Source organism: Apus apus, chromosome 1 (genome assembly GCF_020740795.1).
Source record: "Apus apus isolate bApuApu2 chromosome 1, bApuApu2.pri.cur, whole genome shotgun sequence".
NCBI classification, from domain to species: Eukaryota; Metazoa; Chordata; class Aves; order Apodiformes; family Apodidae; genus Apus; species Apus apus.
The window spans coordinates 136,339,150-136,358,383 of record NC_067282.1 but is presented as its reverse complement, the minus strand read 5'-3'; the positions used below and the strand labels follow the sequence as shown (position 1 = coordinate 136,358,383).

The following is a 19,234-nucleotide window of genomic DNA, read 5'->3' as shown; positions in this document are numbered from 1 at the left end:
ACTTCCCTTTCCTTTTTTGTCCAGCTATGAATTTTTCTTGATTGTGATCCTACAACAAATTATTTTAGCCAGTATTGTAGTATCAGCATATCTTTGTGTTACTAATGAGTTTATCATTCCAAGACCTTTACAATATGAGGAATTATTTCTTTTTTGCCTATTTACAGGTAGAAAACAGAAATGCAGAAACAAAAGGAAAACCAAAGTTTTCCATGGTTACAGAGAACATTTGAAAGCACTAGGAATTGAGTATCCAGAGTCCTTTCGTGATGCTTTACCGATAAACTACTCTGTTACCCTCTCTCCCTCACAATTCCTTTTCTCCAGAAAGAGAATGCCAAGCAATTTGTGATCTTGAAAATCACTTTATACTGCTTTACTTATCATTCAATCCTTGTGTACTTATATTTATTGTCTTATAACAAACTTGTTTTATACTCAGAATGTATTATTACATACAAAAACACCTGCATGTACCCAAAATGTATAGCAACGGTGATTCTTGAGGTTTAGGCAGCTGTTCCAAGCACTTTGTAACCAATGTGTGACACAGAAACACGCGTGTCTTTGGGGCCCCCTTTGGAATAAAACCAAGAAACTTGTTCCTGGTAAAATTTGGAGCAATACTGTTCCAATACATAATTGATGATATAGGTGGATTTAAGAACTGTAACTAAGGGTAGCATTTGGTTTATCTCTCTTCAAAGTGTGAATAAGCAAGCAGCTTTCAAGGTATTTCTTCTTTTGGCCTTGTGTGTAGGAAAAAAATACCACTTGGTGATAATGGGTTTGAATGTTTGACAAAATCTGAACTGATACTGAAATTAACTAATTTAGTTCTCTAGGTCAGTGTTAAAAAACAGTTTGTTCAGGTCTACATATGTAGAAAAAATTACTTTCAGCTTCACCTCATTTTTTAAGCCCACTGTTCGCAACTAGTAATTTTCCAAGTGCAGAACAAAAATTGAAGGAGTTGCAAAAGGAAAAAAGGAGCATTTCTGTTGACTAGAGTTGGAAATTTTTTTAGGGCTTGGTCAAAAGCTCATTGACGTCAGTAGAAAGTCTCTCATTAACATCACTAGGCTTGGCTTTTGGGGCATATGATGGCCCAGATTGTAATCTCAGTTAAATCCGATTCTGTTAGGGAATTTATTCACTAGTATAACACATTCAAGCTGCTCAAAACTATTTGTACTAAAAGTTTTCTTAACCAGTGGTAATCTTTTTGCCCAATTGAAGGAGTCTGTGAAAACAGATACATTCTTTTCTTCATAATTTCATGATACTTTATTCAAATTTTATTGAGAACATTTTCAGCAATTACGTTTTATTTATGAAAAGACACCCTTTTTTTTTTTTTTTTTTTTTTCTGAAATATTTGGATTAATTAAACCAGAGACACCAAAAATTACCCGGGGAAAAAAATTATAAAATTGTAACACAAATCACTAAAACAATATATGCTGCTTTCATACCCAATAAAATTAAAACAATTAAAAACTATCAAGACTTTTTCAACAAAGTCTGTAACTCAGATCACAGTATGGTCCAGTGACTTTTTTAGAAATGATACATATTAAAAAAACAGAATACAAAAATTTAAGGAAATAGGAAAATGAAAACTCTGAAGAATCTGATCAAAATAAAAACTGTTGATGCTTGCAGCATTATATGCAGTCTGTGTACTCAGCAGCAAGCTTTGTTCGTAGACACTAGCCTAAGTTTTGCAAGGTATCGATGGCCTATGTTAGCAGAGAAAAAAATAAAAGGTTTCAAAGATACGTACAGAAGGGTAGAGTTTAGAGACATGAAAGGGGAGAGGAATATATGCAGAGAATGTTGCTTTATGTTGGAGGAGGCGTGCAGGAGAAGGCTTTCACATTAATGAAGGCAAGTTTGAAGATGCTGGAACCAGTTTTGGTTTCCATTAAAATTAATGAGTAGACCTCTGTGGACTCTCACGTGAGGAGGATTGTTTGTGTGTTCCAGGAAGTTACAGAGTTTTGCCATTGTGCCACCAGTGAAAGTCATTAGGACCACCTTTGTGAAAAATATTATCTCAATAAGATATGAGATAGAAGAGGAGAATAGAAAGAGAATTAGGAGAGCAGAAAACAATTACTACATCTTTTATAGATGGGAGATCTAATTGAACTCTGAGTTCAAAAAAGTCCTATGGTGAAGGGCATTTAATATTTTGTTACCATTTCATTTCTTACAACAACTAGCCATCAGGGCATTAAGTACTTTATAATGTCAGAAAATTAATGGTCCTTGTAAAAACAGAAGATTTTTTTCAAAAGAAAGCTGTAAAAGAACAAACAATTAAAGGTAATCAATATCATTGTTATTCGGAAACCTGTGAGTACAACACTTCTCAGGGAAAAACTGTATTTTGTGTTTCTTTCTTGCAAGATGATCTTTGTTCACTTCAGCCTGTAATCTTGGTTTGTGCTTTATGGATGGGCTTTGTTCTGAGTGTTTTTGAAGCTTTGCATGCCTTTTTAAAGGTTTCAACAGAAGAACAAACAGCAATGAACTCAAAGAACAAAGAATTCTTCTTTCTTTCCATCTTTTTTTTTTTTCTTCTTTACGAAAAGAAATAAATGTTTCATCTCGGTTTTCTCCCCTTCCAGGAAGTTGATGGCAATAAAGTGATGTCTTCATTTGCCCCGCACAACTCATCTACCTCACCCTTGAAGGCAGAAGAAGGTGGGCGTCAGAGTGGAGAATCGTTGTCCAGCACAGCCCTGGGAACCCCTGAAAGGCGCAAAGGGAGCCTAGCGGATGTTGTAGACACCCTTAAGCAAAGAAAAATGGAAGAGCTCATCAAAAATGAGCCAGAAGGTAAGGCCTGGGAAACTGGCCAAAATTTTCTGGTTTGTTTTATTTTCTCCAGATTCTTCGGATACGTATACTTTTTAATCTTCTCATTTTCTGCTCCATTTGCTTTTTCTTGCTAGCAAAATGGAAGTAAAGAACTCATAGTTCTTGTCTACATTAGGGATGAATTTCAACAATGTCCTGTCATAGCTAAGATTTTTAGCTTTTCCCAAATGAGAGCCTTTGTCTGACATAACCATCTTTGTCACAGTTGCAGTAGACTCAGCAACCTCCTCAACATGGGTACAATGAACACTGTAATTTTAACAGCCTGGGGGTCATTTACACCGCTGCTTTCCCCTCCCCCATTTCTAGAGCAAAAAGCAGTGTTATCAGCAAAGTCAATGTTTTTGTGAAATTATCTAGTAGGCTTGTCATTATTTAAAAGGTAAGAAGTTAAATTTGGAATTCATGAAAGCTTTTGTCTGAAGCACATCCTACATTGTCATCCTCTATTTATCGGTAGTGCAGGTACTATACAAACAGACACAGTGCAGGCTTTCTCTGCATTATGTCTGGCCAGCAGGTTTCAGCCTTGGCTTATAAGTATAATCTCATGAGAATCAGATTCTTTTTGAGAATGTATGTCCAGTCAATGAGAGTGCCACTTGTGCTCCATGGGCTGAGACTAATACTGAACATCTCACTTCTGAGAAGCTGCCAAACAACTTTAAGTAAGATTTTCAATTCCTGTCTATTTGGGGCAGAGTCAAATCCCTAACTGGAAGATGAAGTTCTCACTTATATTCTCCATAGGTATCCAAAATGTATACTTGCATCTGGTTTTCTAGGAGACTATGATCCAGTTGTGTGAACATACTGAACCTTATTCCCTAATGCACACTAATAAGACTTCATTTTCATTTAGACCCACCTATCCCGTTGTAGAAATGTATTTCAAATGTTTAAAAGCATGACCCTCCGCACCTGCCTCAGTGTTGAAGCATGAATTGACAACACCTACAAGAAAATTTTAGGACAACCTGCATACCGGGATGAAAATACGAGTACAAACACAGCCACATGTGTCACATACATGAGCATGACAGGATTGCAAATTAGGAAACAAATTCTTTGTCTAAGCATTTTTTTGAATATATAAGTATAATCATAGCATTTAATTTTGCATTTATGTTGACTTAATGGTAAGTGCCATGACCTACCTTGAGCCTTTGAATGGAAGAGACCTTTCATGTGTATGTTATGGGACAGGGGAGGGGAAGGAGACCAGACTTTATTGTAAGAGAGAGAGGAAAGAACAGGGGCTTCTGTGCAATGTATAAACACTTTCTTGAGTATGAGGTTGTACAAGCTGCCCAGACTCCATTAAGGAAAGGCCTCAGATAGACATGAGAATGGTTACAGAGCCTGTGCATTATCTCAGCCCTACTAAAATGAAAATATACAGTACAAACAAAAGATCTACAGCTTTGTGAAGAGATTGGGAGAGAAAGGAGGGGGAGCAACTGAATGTTGGGCTTTGCAAATGCATGCAACAAAAAATCTTTTCTTCCCTCTAGCCATTGTTCTATTGTCTTTCAAAGGCCATTAAAATGAACAGCAGGTTGTGATGAAAATTTCATTAAGCCCTAGTTAAATCATTATGAGGGTGCCATATTCATGTCTCTGCTTACTCCCCATCCAGGAAAAAATGAATAGGAAAGGGTTGTTGTTTTTTTTTCCCCTTTCTCCTAAAAAGCGAACTAACAAAAGTTCAGAAGTTAGAAGAGAATGGGAAATGGGACATGAAACAAAAGGAGGCCAGAGAGGTGAGCTTGCTAAGAAGAAAATTAGACTTGCATAGGAGCATTGAAAGGTGGTGAGGGACAAATACATCATTTTGACAAGTCTCCCTCCCCCTTCCCTTCAGCCAACATGATTGTTTTTAGAGTGGCTAATTAAAAAATACATATTTCTGGGTGGAGATGGCAAAACTGTTCTTAGAGATCTTCCACAAATAAGAGTCTTTTTTCCCTAAAAGAAGTATGTATTAGTGCAAGCACAATGTCTTCTCTGTTTGAACTCCAGCAGAAAATCGACTTATTGTCATGTTGTCTTCATGTAGTGCTAAAGTGAAGTTGTCAGTCATCACTGGTTGCTAGTCAGTTAATTAGCATATTAATGAATTTCCCCATGAATAAGATAAGTTACAAGTGGGAATCTTTGGTAGTACATGTGGGTAGCAGCTCAACAATGCATGATCACTGTGTATTGCAGTAATAATTTTTAGTCTTGCTAGTTTGTGGAGCTTTGTAGAAGACCAAGAATCTTGCTTAAGCTTTGCTGCATTATGTCAACAACAATAATATAATACTTTATTTCTCTTTGGGAAGAATGGGAAACATTAGCACCAGTAGCTGAGGTTTAAATAAATCAATTTCCTGTGAATTTTTCAAAGTCCAGATATGAGCCAGATTCCCATTTCTCTATGTACTCAGAACTTTATATATTATTTAACCTGTACAATGGGGTATGTTTGTTCTGTTTTTATTGTTTGAAATTGTCTTCTGAATTACTATGGGAAATGTACTTTTGAAGCACTCTTTTCAATGGTCTCTTTATTCAAAACTGGAAAAAGGGAATGTCTGGATAGACAGCTTTAGGTCTTGATGCAAACCTTGTATCAGTCAGGAAAAGGACCTCTTGTTTCTTAAATGGGTTATGAGGACAAATGAGGTAATCCAAAGTATTGATAATAGGTCTGACCGTTATCAAGAAACTTTCTTGATATACAGTAAATTATTTTCTTACATTTGTTAGAAAGTAATAGTTAATACTTAGTAAATTTTGCCAGTAAACAACAAGGATTTTTACAGTGTTATGAAACATACTACTCAGAGTGCACAAATGTGCACATGTATGTGTGCATAAATGTAAGCACATATGTGTGCCCACACATGAGTGGCACAGGAAGCATCACCGTTCATATAAATTGTTTCAATGTTGCTTTGTTTTATGTATGCCCTTGGTTAATCTTCCCTGTAGGAAGCCATGCTGCCTACTCATTCCTAAACACTTCCCAAAAGCTTGTAACTTCCTTTTTCTCCTTGTGTATGTGTATGATATTGTTTTTTGTTGGGGTGTATACTTGGCTCTAAAGCCCTGTGCTCTTCCCTCCCCTTGTAAACTTGCCATTTTACTCTTGCTATATGGAAGTATGTGACTGATAATGGGTCATGCTGACACAGAGAGATGGAGTGTTTCAGTGAATCTAAAACTTGTGGAATTTTACTCATTGCTAATACAGTGTCCATTTTTCTTCTTTCAAATTCTGCAGAAATTCCTCATACGTAGCTTTAGTATTAGGCCCCCAAAGGCACAAACCTATTACTGAAGTCACACAATGTTATTTTACATGAAACATTCTGTCCTTTCTAACTTGAACTTCAGAAGAGGAGTCAGTCCCCTTTTATTCCTGGTGTACAATAATGAGGATAATGGAGTGGGTTTTGGAGAAGCCTTATATACTGTGACAGACCTCAAGCCCTTGCCCTGAGGGTCGTCTGCCAACCATGGGATTCCTTTTGCAGCTAAAATCATTAGGCGAATGAGATACAGGCATGTTTTTCTTCTGTTTTCTTAAGGCATCAGAGGATGGCAGAGACTCTCTGTCTGTCTGTTCTGTTCATTTGTAGAAATGAAATGGAAATCTCTTTGAAGTCACTGAGCTTGACACAAGTTCATGAAAGCAAAGACCAAAGCAGCCACTTAGCTTTTTCTTGCACTATTAATGAGATTGGATTGCTGTATTTTAATTTATGTGCCGTGCTTGTGGAAAATTAAATCTCTGAAATCTGTGTAGCCTTTTCCTCTAAACGTATGGCTTGGCTTCTGGAAAAACAATAGGAAGCAAGTGAGTTCTCCTATTTTTTTACAGTAAGCCGGAGTACTCACCACCTCTTTACATCTTCTAACTTTTAATTAAGAATCAATCTTTTTTTTTCCATTTTGGCAGTACATATTTTAAACAGGTTATATATCTGTCTGTTTATCTTTAAAACTTATGTACTGTATCTTCTGAGGCAAGATCTATGTTATTGTACAGAATTTGTAGGAATAAAAGGGATCTACCTGATCACAGAGACTGTGCATATGGGCGTGTAGGCAAATTAATTCATCTGCATGGCTCATTCTATAATAAGGACCTCTGAAACTCCATTTGATTTGGCTGCTTAAATGAATTACTTGAATCTTTTATAAATACATGTACACAGATACACATATGTATATAAAGTGTATGTATTATGTATATTCAGATACACACACACACACGAATTTTGTATATGTAGTACTTAATATTGCTCCTACTCCAAAATTTTGATCTACTAGTCCTTAGGTCTTCTGAGCAGGAACAATTAATCCCAAGCGTTTAGTAAGCAGGTAACATATATGTTTGCAGGGCTTTAAGAGGCAATTTAAGTATTAGAGTGTCATGTATTATAGTATGCTGCAATGCTAGAAGTAATTATTGTGTCGTAAAGAAAAGGAGGATAAAGGCCTCTCGGGCATGATTTTTGTCTTCTGAACGTCCCCCAAAGGCTATTTGTGTTTGATGTTTAAGTTTCCATTATAAATCACAACACCTGTTCTTCTGGTAATTTAAATGGCTGTTGTTTAAGCAGTTCTGTAGTCTATAAAAGTGAACCATGTTGAATTCAGGCTTTCTATTTGAAATAAGATCCCAGAATAGCTTCTAATATTATCAAACTTTTAATCAACATATCTTGTAAAGAAATCAAGAGGTTTCCCTTTTCTTAAGGCATAAATTCCAAAGCAGGCCATTAATAGGCATAAGAAGGGAGGCCTTTGAAATGCAGACTTTTGTTTTTAAATCACATCTGATGAGATGGGAAGCAATAAAGTGAACAGATTCAGGAGAAGCCTAAGGATACTCTAATTGGTTGAGGTTTGAATTTCTTCTATTTCGTTCTTTACTGTCCCTTGACAAAGTACATATTGAAGAGTCTTTGTAATGCTCTTCTACTGAAGGACAAACAAGGATACTTTGCAGTTGAGTACTCTTAAGTTTTGATCATACAGTCCTGATGCTGTGGAAGGATGCTTCAATGCATTGTGGTTCCATGTTCATCTGTGCAGTCTGTCACCAGAAATTTTGTCTTTCTGTGTGGAGTAAGCCAGCATTAAACTTCTGTTCACCACTTTCAAAGCCTCTGCCATATGGAAATCTGCATTCATATACTGCTGATAAAATATAAAAAAAATAAGTAATAAAGTAAAAGATGAAGTTTATTAAATAGGCCTATGAAGAGTAGACACTGGTAAATGCTGTGATGGCTTAAACCTTTATTAACACGTGTTTTAACTCTGGAACAGAGCTAGTCCAGTTTGAAGCCTTGCCAGCTCTTACTTGCTCAAAGTGAAGTTTATTCATTTGTCACCTTCAGTTTTAAGTATTACTTTCTTCCTAATATTTTAGCTCGATAGTCACAGTTTATTTCAATGGATCTTTTCAAAATTTGCTTAGATTCCCTTCCAAGTCACTCTTGATTGCATCCTCAAAGGTTTGGAGCTTTTGGATTTTTCTTTTTGATTTTTGATAAAGGCATCTGAAGTGCTGATACAGCATCTTAAATATAAAGCGTTACAGTCAAGTGAGATTCAGAAAACCTGTGCTTTTGGAGAGAAGTCTCTCTCCCCCTCCATGTTTTAGAATTAAGTCTTCTCTGATTCATCTCCATAACTAAAATTTCCTTCCAGGGTACATGAGTTGAATAATATTGGACAAACAGAAGCCAAAGCAAAGTGCTTGATCTCTAACTTCCCATGTTACACAGTGCAGCATGTAAGTGGTTCACCAAGACCCAAATAATTTTTTGGCGTTCTGTCTGCCCCTGATGCTCCAGGTAATCAGACTCTTCAATAGCCATGATTCATTTAAATAGGGATTTTCAAAACTTGCTGCCAGTCGTAACCCCAGATAATTTTGCCTGTTGCCCCCAGTGTGTTCTACCTAGATGAGCTTGCAGCCTGCCTTCATTTCCCCCCGCCCCCCCCCCTTCATTTCACCCTCCCTTGGAAAAGCCACTAGCTTTCTGAGCTTCATTTCACTCCTTGGATCATTGCTGGAGAAACCTCTGACGCAGACTGGTAATACACAAATATACATGGGAGTGTGTGCCAGCTCTTTCTGTATGCTTCTGTGCCACAGCTTTTGGGGATGTCATTTATTCAAGAGTGAAGAGCGAGCCACCTGTTTCTCATGCCTCTTGTCCCTCATATTAAAGGTTCAAGCCCTTGCTGAATAGTAACATCTTAATCTGGGCCACATACACATTTAACTGAAACCTTTTTGTCGAGCTAGCAGGGTACGTGGGATTTTTTTTTTTCCCTCTCTCTTACCCCCGAGGCGCTTGTCACGACCGTGCATATTAAAATTAATCAGACCTCCCAGGCTTCTGTGACTGTGTGGTTTAACATGAAGAAGTGGATATCAAGCATTTGCCCTAATTAAATAGGCCTGCTTGGTTTTGTTCTAGTGGATACTTGGTCCTTTTTTTAATAAGAGCTGCTTATGGAGGAGGCACGGACAGCTCTAGAGTTACTGGAGAGCTCACTTCAAAGTTTTCCCCACCACCTGCGCCCAGGATGCTGAGACCTGAAGGGCTCCCCACGTTATTTCTTAACAGCACAATTTGCAGGAAGTAAGTGGAGGGGGAAGGGGAAAATACAGCCAAATGAGTGAGAGAGCAATGAGGGAAGGAGAGGCGAGGAGCTGGGACGAGCATGTAGATTGGCTTTTTGAAGTTGATTAAGATGACCTATCATCCTGTCTGATTAGCTTTAGATCTCAGTCTGTGCCATGAGCTGTTCACAAGGCTGTCTTGTATCTTCTGTTTACCAGAAGCAAGGGAAAGCCTCTAGTATGGCAAGGAGCAACATTTGCAGCAACTCCCACTTGCTTGTTACGCTAATGAAGTAGCCTTGTAAAAACACTCTTAAAGTTTGAAGCTGTTGCTTACTTTTATTATGTGTCTGCTTAACGTTGATATTTTTAAGGTGGTTTGAGCCTTGCCAGTTTTGTACAACTCTCTTCATCTCCTGCATTGTAAATAAGCTGTACTGGCAAGATACAACTCCTTTCATCATTTTTTCTTGTCATACAATTTAATTGTATTGTGATTCCTGCATTTCCTCAGGAGAAAACAAGCTGTATCTATGTGATTTCTATCCTGTAATGTATAAATGCAAAAAGCACTCAAAACAGGGTAAAGGAGAATTGGGGAGGCAGACATCCTAAAACCTGTGAAATTGTAACTAAAGGCTGAAACCATTTAGCAATTCAACAAGTTAATTTTAGCCAAAAATAGTAGAAAATTTGGAACGGTCAACATTTTTAGACAAAATGTTTCATTGGAAATGGTAGCTTTTGTTTTTAGATGTTTTAAGATGATTAAGCTGAAAGAGAGATGAAAACATTTCAACTAGGATTAAATAAAACATTTTGGGTCAGGTGGAAACAGCTTTTCCCCTGACTTGGTTTGGCAGCTGAAATGAAAAAATTGAAACTAGTTGAATGAAAATGAGTTTCAAACCTGGAGAGGTTTTGGGTATGTATGTGTGTCTAATGACCTGAGGAGGGCAAGTAAGCAGTTGTTATTAAGACACATTTATATATTTGAATGTTATGCACTGTGGTTTTGAGGGTAAACTATAATATTTCAGTCAGAAAAGCTTTCAAAATTTTATTTCCTCCAAATGTGCAAATTTCTATGTCTTCTGAAGCCTCAGTCAGAAGAGTTTTGCAGCACCTAGGGCATTTGATTTTGAAACAGATTTTGGAAGTTTATCATACTTCCTATGTTAGACATACTTGGCGTGCATTTGCAGCAGAAACCGATGAATCTATTCTAGAGGGCCTAGAAATCTGCAGTCATTACACCCTCAGAATGTGATTTTGCTTTCTATTAACATTCTTGCAACCCAGTATGCAGGCAAAATGAAAAGCTTTATTTATCTGTTTCCATAACAGTTCAAATCGCTGAAGTAAAACCCAGCAGGTAGGATGATACTCCATTGATTTAAAAATTTATTGCATGTCCGTGCACTAACTCGTTCCCCTCTTTCTCTGTCTCTCGAAGTATTATTGTTATTCCTATTTTATTTTTCATTTCAAACCTTGGCACAACCCAAATGTAACCATATTGACACTGCCAAGCATCTGTCTGGTGCTTGACAGCATCATAGAAACCCTTCCACTGTTTCATCTGGGTTGCTATTGGTTATTTAACAACACAATGCAAACGGTGCAGTGTGGGTGTGTATGAAATGGAAAGAAAGGTTGAGGTGGGGGGAAGGAACCCTGTACAAGTAAATACATCTTTCATTGTATCTTTTGTTTGGTCTGTTTGCTGTGTGCTATTTGGTAGTCAATAGTGTTGTTTGACAATTCTGCAAAAGAGTAAGAAACCTTTTCTTAAACTTTTATTCCCGTGCATTTATCTCAGTCCAGAAAGTTTTCTTCTTTTTATTGTTGCTGTTTAGCTGATGTGACGTAAGCTGATACTTAAGAAACGCTCCTTATTGAGCCGTGATCTTGTACAGGTGAAGTGGACGTTTTGAGAGCTTATGGAAGGTTTACTGTGAAGGTCTTTGGGGCAATAGAGTTCTTTGAAGTTTGTGTCTTCGTTTATTTATTCAGCCAGGGAATGAAAGTGAAAAGTGAACGAAGAGAAAAATTAGTCCATGCTTTCTGCTGAAGAATGCCCTGTTAGCACTTGTGCGACACGGTAAGGCTTTCTGAGATGTTTAGCCTTGATTTAATTTGTATTTAAGATCTCTCCTCCCAGCACATTAATATAATGTCAATGTAGAATGCATTGTATGGTGTAATTACTGAAGAGAGCAGTAGTTGGGAAAACAGACGGTAATTGAACACATGGCTGTTTATTACAACAGGACAGTGCTCCTACGCTGGTATTTAGGGCATTAATAGGGAAGAATTGATTTGTTGTTTTAAGATGAATTCAATCACTGTTGCTTAGGCCTTTGTTTGTTCAGGCCGAGTTATGCTTTGTTTGTGTTATGTGCCCAAGAGGTTTACACACCACAGCGTGGCATTAGTCATGCAGAGGGCTTGGGAGCAGAGAGCCATTTAAATGAACAAAGGACATTTTTCTTTTTTGGCTCTGTTTATCTTCCTCTCTAGTTTTCTTACCCTCTAATCTATCTCCATCTCTCTCTCCATCTTTCTCCCTCCTCTTTCTGCCTCAAACATTTTTGATCAATGCAGAGATCCTCCTGCTTTTCTCCTGCCCCCTCTTTATTCACCCTCCCAAAGACGAACGGAGCTCTGATTGACAGGTGGAAACACGGGGTTGTGGTATGGTGTAACTAGGAGTGGTTGCTCCCAAGTTTGTGCAGGGAAGAACTGGGATAGAGCTGGGGGGTTGGGGAGACACAGGAACGTTCAACTTGAAAGAAAATTATAATTTCAAAGCAAACAGAGGGGGAATGAGATGTACCACTGGACGCCTGAGCTCTGGTGTGTTTGAAAGAGGGAAGGGGTGCACCTTTTGTGGCCCTTTAAATCCTGGGATTGAATTGGCCTTCTGCCCCCTTCTCCTTTCTACAGACTAGAGTCAGAGGGAGGAAGAGTGAACCATGTGATTGAAGCTGAATTCCTGGTCTCCTCTTTGAGAGTGGTATGGTTTATATTCTAGGCTCATTGTGCTTGAGAGGAATCTCATCTTGATTTATTGATGAGTGTGGAAGAGTTAATAGACACTTCAAAACAATGTGGGCCAAGTTCTGATCTCAGGTGTAAGTTCACAATTCCCACTGAATGGGCAAAAGCTTGAAGAAGGCAACATTTGACCCAATACAGGATTTGTAAAGAACCCAGTGTGAATTGCTTTTTTATCCCTGTACAGACAGGGATTAGGCCTATTCCTAGAAAGAGCATTATTAAGAGAACTGAAAGGTAACAAGAACAAAGTCTACGCAGTCCTCTGTTTCCTAGATGGTGAGATAGTTGTATCTAAGTAACATAGTGCATGATGAATTAGCACTCAGACTTAACCTTTTGGAGGTATAGAAAATACTAGCTTATACAGCACAAGGAAGGAGAGCTACAGATGTGCGACATGGAGAGCCAGATTCTTCCTGCCGGGGAAAATAGCCACATGTTCATACACTGCAACACACAGGAAAGGATATCAACCTCAGTTGTTCATCTGATCCTTTTAGTCATAGTTAATGAAATTATTGAATCTCTGAACAAATAATAGAAGCACAGGAAGTGACAAGTAGAAGAGGATCTGAAGTCCAACAGTGTCTTTATCCATGCCTGCAATCATAGGCAGTTGGTTGTGTATGGGACATGCTACTTGGCCATTACTCATAAATCTTTTCTGAATACCTGGAAAGTGCAGTTAAAAAGGCCCAGTCCATATGCCCGAGGGGAAATTTCCTTCGCACTTAAAAATAAAACCAAAAAAACCCAACAAAGCCAGATCTTGTATTGCTCTGCCAATAAGCAAGAATGATCACAGCTAAAGACTTCTACAACCCTGAAGTTACAACTGGAGTCCAAGTGCTTTATCAGTAAGGAAGGTGTCTCTCCCAACTTGGAAGTGCTTATCCAAGTGTCCTGTTTTTCCAGTACAGTTTGGAATGTTTCATTAGTTTTGTACTGTAGATTAGCCCACCCAATCTCAAGGTAAATAGTCTAGAGACAAAGATCACATGGAAGAAGAAAGCCTCTCTGTTTTGTATGCATCATTGATTTTTTTTTTGCTAAACTTCTTTTTGTTCTTTCTCTATTTTGCCCACAACACATATCCCTCCATAACTGAGTGTCTTATCTCCCACAGAGTCAGACACCAGGGGGAATAAAAAAAGAGGGAAAAAAGTCAACAACTAAGCAGAAAAATTGCTTCAACTGTAGTCATTACCGTGTAGTCGATCAAATACCGTAAGATCACTGTTTGCGAAATCTGAAGCACGCCAATGTCTTTTTGCTGGGATGTCTATACACTAGCCTTAAATAGAGCAACGTATTTCCAAATAACTCCTTTTCCTCATATGGGAAATTAATATATGAAGATGAAACTAGAGGACAGCAGGTTTTCGCTAATGATTTTCAGCTGCAACAATTCTGGATTCACACTGAGCTCATGTACAGCCTTAATCAGCAATGCTGTTTAAACTAAATATGGAGACATCTCACTGAAGATTATTTTATTTTAAGTCTTTTTAAATGCATTTCCTCTTGCTGTGTCATCTAATTGATTCGCAGCTCCTGTGAAGTTTTGGGGTATGGGACACAGATCCAGGCAAAAGGCATCCTTCCTTTAAAATTTTGGCCAAGCCAATCCTGTATGAGTTCAGAGGAATTAAGAAACTGTCATTGGGAATCAGTCTGTAACTAACCATAAAATTATTAGATTAATAATACACATGATGTAGGTATTTAGGCTATAACCTGTTCTTTCCGCTGGAAAAAAAAAAAAATGCTGTCCTTTAGAGATGATCAAGTTATTACATTACCATTTTTACCAGTATTTTATTGCTAGACCAGTTGCTGAATGGGGGAACATAGTACCCAGTGGATGTTACACAGTGTGCATGAACCACTGTTTTAAAGTCAAGGGGCCCTCAGAAGTAAAAAAGACAATGTAATTAGGGGTTGCATTCTTACACTGCCAGCCTGCAGAATTTTTCCAGTTTTTCTGTTGTAAAACTCTTTTTGTTGGTTGTTGGTTTTGTTTTGGCCTAAGGCCTTAAATACAGCACATAGGAAACTGCCATTAAGGTTCTAGAGAGAGAGAGAGAGTACAGATACAGTTCTATTTAATCTTTGGTTTCTCAATGTCTTTGCTAACAATTCATTTGCTTATATTGGACATTATAAATGTTCACCAGAAATCACACCAAATGTACCATCCACCATACTCCTAAGTATTTTCAGGAGCAAATGAGATGCACTTTATGGCCATTTTTTAACTTACCTGCTTTGGGTATTTTTAGTATACAGGTTCCTGTAGACATAAAGGCAGGTGAAAAAGCATCAAGAGAAGAATGAAGATGCCTTCTTCATTTGCATAAACAGGCACCACTGTGGGAAAAAACAAGGAGTCAATTTTTGTAAGCTTTTAGGATAGTTCTTTGAGGAAGTTGAAGGATGTGCCGTAGTTTGGGGTTTTTGTTGTTGTTTTTGTTTGTTTGTTTTCAAAATAATTTTCCTACTAGAAGGGAGCATTGGGATTGTTTAGGCAATCCCAGGTAGCTTTCCTCCCAGGCTGAATGCGTTCCATGAAGCTGTCAGTTCTTTAGCTTAATACTGGGTCTTAGTGTATTAATTCAAAGCTTTCAGTGATCTAGGACACAACATGTGCCAGGAGTAGGAACTAAAATTAGAGGCAGACTTTTGGCTGTGAGAGCTGCTTGAGGCTACTTGAGGTGAAAGAGGGAAGAGGCCTGACGTCAGTCGCAGCCCAAGGACTGCATGATGTCCAGAGCATCCCCTCGGGTACAGGTTTTTCTTTAAAACACACTGCAGTGAATGACCCTTCCTCTCTTGTCTTATCTCACTCACTGATACTATAGGTGGTTTGCTTTACCCACCAGCTCCTTGTCAAAAGCTCACTTGTCAAAAGTTCACTTGTTCCTGTTCTTGGTAGGATTATTATTTTATTTTTCCCCACTGTAAAAGAGGACTGAAAACTTAAATAGTAGCTAATCTTTGATAACATGCACCTAAAAAAAGTGAAAACGTTGTGAAACACAGTGAAATTCTTATGAAAGATTCTGAGTTCCCATTCATAGAAAACAGTTGTTAATAATGTAACCTAACAGTAGAAAAATTAGTAAGTGAAATAGGACTGAGTGACAGGAAAATTGCTTCTCTCTCCTTCACTTCAGTGAATGTATTTTTTATGTAGAATTTTATGCTCTTGGCTGTATGCAAGAATCATTTCCCTCTTTTTTTTTTTTTATGTATCATAATTCCATTAAGGACTATGAATGCGAAATAATTAGACATTGTTGTTTGGTTATGTAGATTCTCCTGTGATCCCTTCTTGTTTACTTCTTTTAAACTGTCAATACTGTTCTTGCCATGTAGAAATAATGGCTATGTTACTTCATGAATATGAGATTACAGAGACTTTGTTTTAAATTGCTGTAACAATTGTTCCTCCTCTGTCATTGTTTCAGGCCATTTTCTTCATGAAAGGATAAATAGTAAGAAACACAAGTTCATAGACATTTAGTCTTTACTAAAAACTCTTCCAGTCTTTACCTGACTGGCTGGTTTCTTTCTAATAAAGTCATAAAGCTGCACTTTGGTACTTGTGTGGGATTCACATAAAAGTAAGAGGGGGTCCTGGTCTAAATGAGATACATAGAAACCATCTGCAGTACAAGAATTTTGTCTTATATTCAAACATAGAAAGATGTATCAGTTTTTACTGTTAGGGAAAAAAGTCTTCCCCTCTGAAATCTGTACTGTGAATCTAAACTCTGATATTTCTCTCTATTCATGCACAGCACTTTCTTTGATGACTGTTGGAGTTCTGATCTCACAGGGAGAGGAGAATATTGGAGTTGAAATTTCTTGAACAGAGCTTAGGGGATAATACTGTGTTTAGTTTGTTTCGCTAGATGCAAGCTAATCAGAGAGTAATTAACAGTCAAATTGCCAAGGTCCTTATTTGTGTAAAGGATCTGGTATTGAAGTCCTCAATGAAGTAACACTCACATTGAATTCAATGAGACTTTAAACTAAACAAATGCTTCAGGATTTATCCCCAGCTATCTTCTCACTGTCAGTTTTTTAATGAGCATCCTGTAAAATTGTTGAACAATTGTACTGACTTTGATTTTTCAAGGTTTTGAAGAAAATTGCTTGCTCAGGTGGTGGAAAAAAATATTGAAACAAAACAAGCACATTTTTCATGTGTTGTCTAATGTACTGTTAAGCAGATTCAGACTGTCTCACCTCATGCTTGCTGATAGGCAGCATGTTAAGGATGTTATAAAGAGTATCATATAGGAATTGCCAGGAGGAAGAATTACATCTGATAAAGGCATTTTAGACCTCATGTTCAGTTATTGAAGTTGAGATAAAATTTAGACAGAGACATAGCTATAGATGCCAGTACTTTGTTTGTTTGTTTTAGAAATTAAAGGGAAAAAATGCCACTGCTAAGATCACCATGGTGTTTAAATGCCATCATTTTGTGTCAGAAGAAGCAGCTAATATATCTGGATTCATCCTTTGCCTTGCTTTCCTCAGTTGTCACTGAGAGCTCCCAGGCTGAGACAGATGGCTGCTGGTTTAGTTGTGTGCGTGGGAGACAGGAACTTCCACATGTGATTTTTTACCATTTGGTAGTAATTAGTTTGTTGTATAAATTAACATTAACTGAACCATTCTTCAGGCATTGTTTGTAATTATCTTATTTGAGCCTCTGAGTTGTGTAAAGAAATAAAAAGCAGGGAAGAAACGGCTTCTTATTTTGTACAGGGAAAGGACTCTATCATTAAGCAGAACAGAGCAGCAATTACCATCGCATACCCAGTAGACTGAAAACTTTGAAAAAACACTTTAAGAAAAAAGATATTTTTTTTTTCTGTAAATATTAATGGAAATTAATGATGTAGAAGTGCAGAAGATTATATAAAATTTGTAAGAATGAGCTATAAATGCAAGCAATGGTGATCATGCCTCCCTGGCATCATCATTACTGCTACTACAATGACCACCGCGGCTACTTCATTTGTTGTGTGTTTGTGAGGAGTAGAGGGTTTATTTATTTTTTAAAATATATGTTTTCTCAATTTTATTCCAGTTTTTTTCCCCCAAGTATTTTCTCATTTAGTTATTTTTTTTGTGGTAGACAGTATGGATCTTGTGTCTGCGTATCAAGCAGTGAACTATTGTTAGTGCTGGTTTTCTCCAGGGATTTCTGTCACTTCCAGAGACCAGCCAAATTGGAATTGTCAGGAGAACAGCCTCTCACATGTTCCGTGGCACTTCTGTTTCCAGACTTGGCCAGGATCCAGACATGCAGAGGTTCATGGATGTGAAAAATAAAAGGGAAAATACCCTCTGGTATTAGCCCAATATTTCAGTAACGTATTGGGAATCTCTAGGTTCATTGGCTGGAGAAGTTCAATGCTTCAGCAAGTAAGAAAGTTTTATATTTCATTAGACTGAAGTTCTTCCCTTTCCTACCTAGGAGTAGGTGAGAATTGGTGTTGGTGTCCATCTTTTAGTATAGCTCTCCTGCCCTGGATACAACACTGGCAAGATGGGCAACACAGTGCTGTGCAGTAAATCCTCTTGCATATAGGCTAGGTTGCAGTAGTAAAACTCAGGTGCAGTCCATCACAAGGCATTCCACAGCTTCATTAAAATTAATGTAGTATCCAGAGTGTACCCTCTAGAGTAAAGTTCATGTGACTTGAGTTTTAAAGTGTATTGGCATTTTCTTGTGAAACAAAATGAAGACCATTTTAGATCCAGACTTGAACTTGCCTAGGTGAATTCGTGTGGAGTCTGGTTTTACCTAAACTCATTGCATACAGGGCCCATCCCTGAGAGTTGTGTTTGGGTCTTCTTTGTCTTGTCAGAATTGCCAGTAATAGTCACATTTGTCCAGTTACCTGGACAATACATGCTGAAAGAGGACTTGAAATTCTGAAATGTGTAAATATAGCTGCAGCTTAGTAAAGAATTGTTCTGTTTTTCTTGGCATGGTGAATTAGCCTATATGAAGCTCCATGCTGTTTAGGGAAGAGGAAGGTGGGAGGGAGTGTGTGGGAGCTTTAGTAGATGGAAACACAAAGAGAATGTAAGCTGAAACAGTTGAAACCTGTGGCGAAGAGAAAGCTACTGTGGTTGGTTTTCTTTCTGGTTTTCTTTCTGACAAGGGCGAATGCTGTAACCGAGAATATCTGTGGTTCTCTAGCTTTTGGTATCAATGAATCAAGCATTTTCTGAACCATTCAACTGAACACTTTTTTTTCTTTTTTCAACTATGAAAACTGAAGGTAACAACCATGCTGTCACTGATGTGGCAGAGGTGGATAGGCTTGCATTTAGCTGAAGTAAGCATGTGAGCTTTCAGTTCACCTTCAACTTGTTGAAGGCTTGTGGAGCAAGAAGGAAGAGAGCTGAACAAAGCCTCTTGTTGTATGAATTTTACAGCTGCAGCATCATTGTACCAACTGTAGGGCCATTTTTTTTCGTCCCTGGAGGAACAGAAGGACAAAAAATTGGTCCTGTGGCTAAAAGCACAGAGCAGAGTCAGAAAATACAGTTTCTTCAGTTTTGTGTTTTGTAGGCATTTTTTTCAACAGATTTTGCACACAAACTCCATTCTGT

At 37.8% G+C, this 19,234-nt stretch overlaps 1 protein-coding gene across 8 annotated transcripts in view; it reads left to right on the top strand.

Annotated features, from left to right (window-relative positions):
• SOX5 (SRY-box transcription factor 5) overlaps positions 1-19,234 on the top strand; it is a 631,122-nt gene that overhangs the window by 407,203 nt on the left and 204,685 nt on the right. For all 8 annotated transcript variants that reach the window (XM_051632715.1, XM_051632706.1, XM_051632698.1 and 5 more), the window contains one exon: positions 2,637-2,847. In XM_051632715.1, coding sequence (XP_051488675.1) covers positions 2,637-2,847 — 211 coding nt within the window. The remainder of the gene's footprint in view (positions 1-2,636; positions 2,848-19,234) is intronic.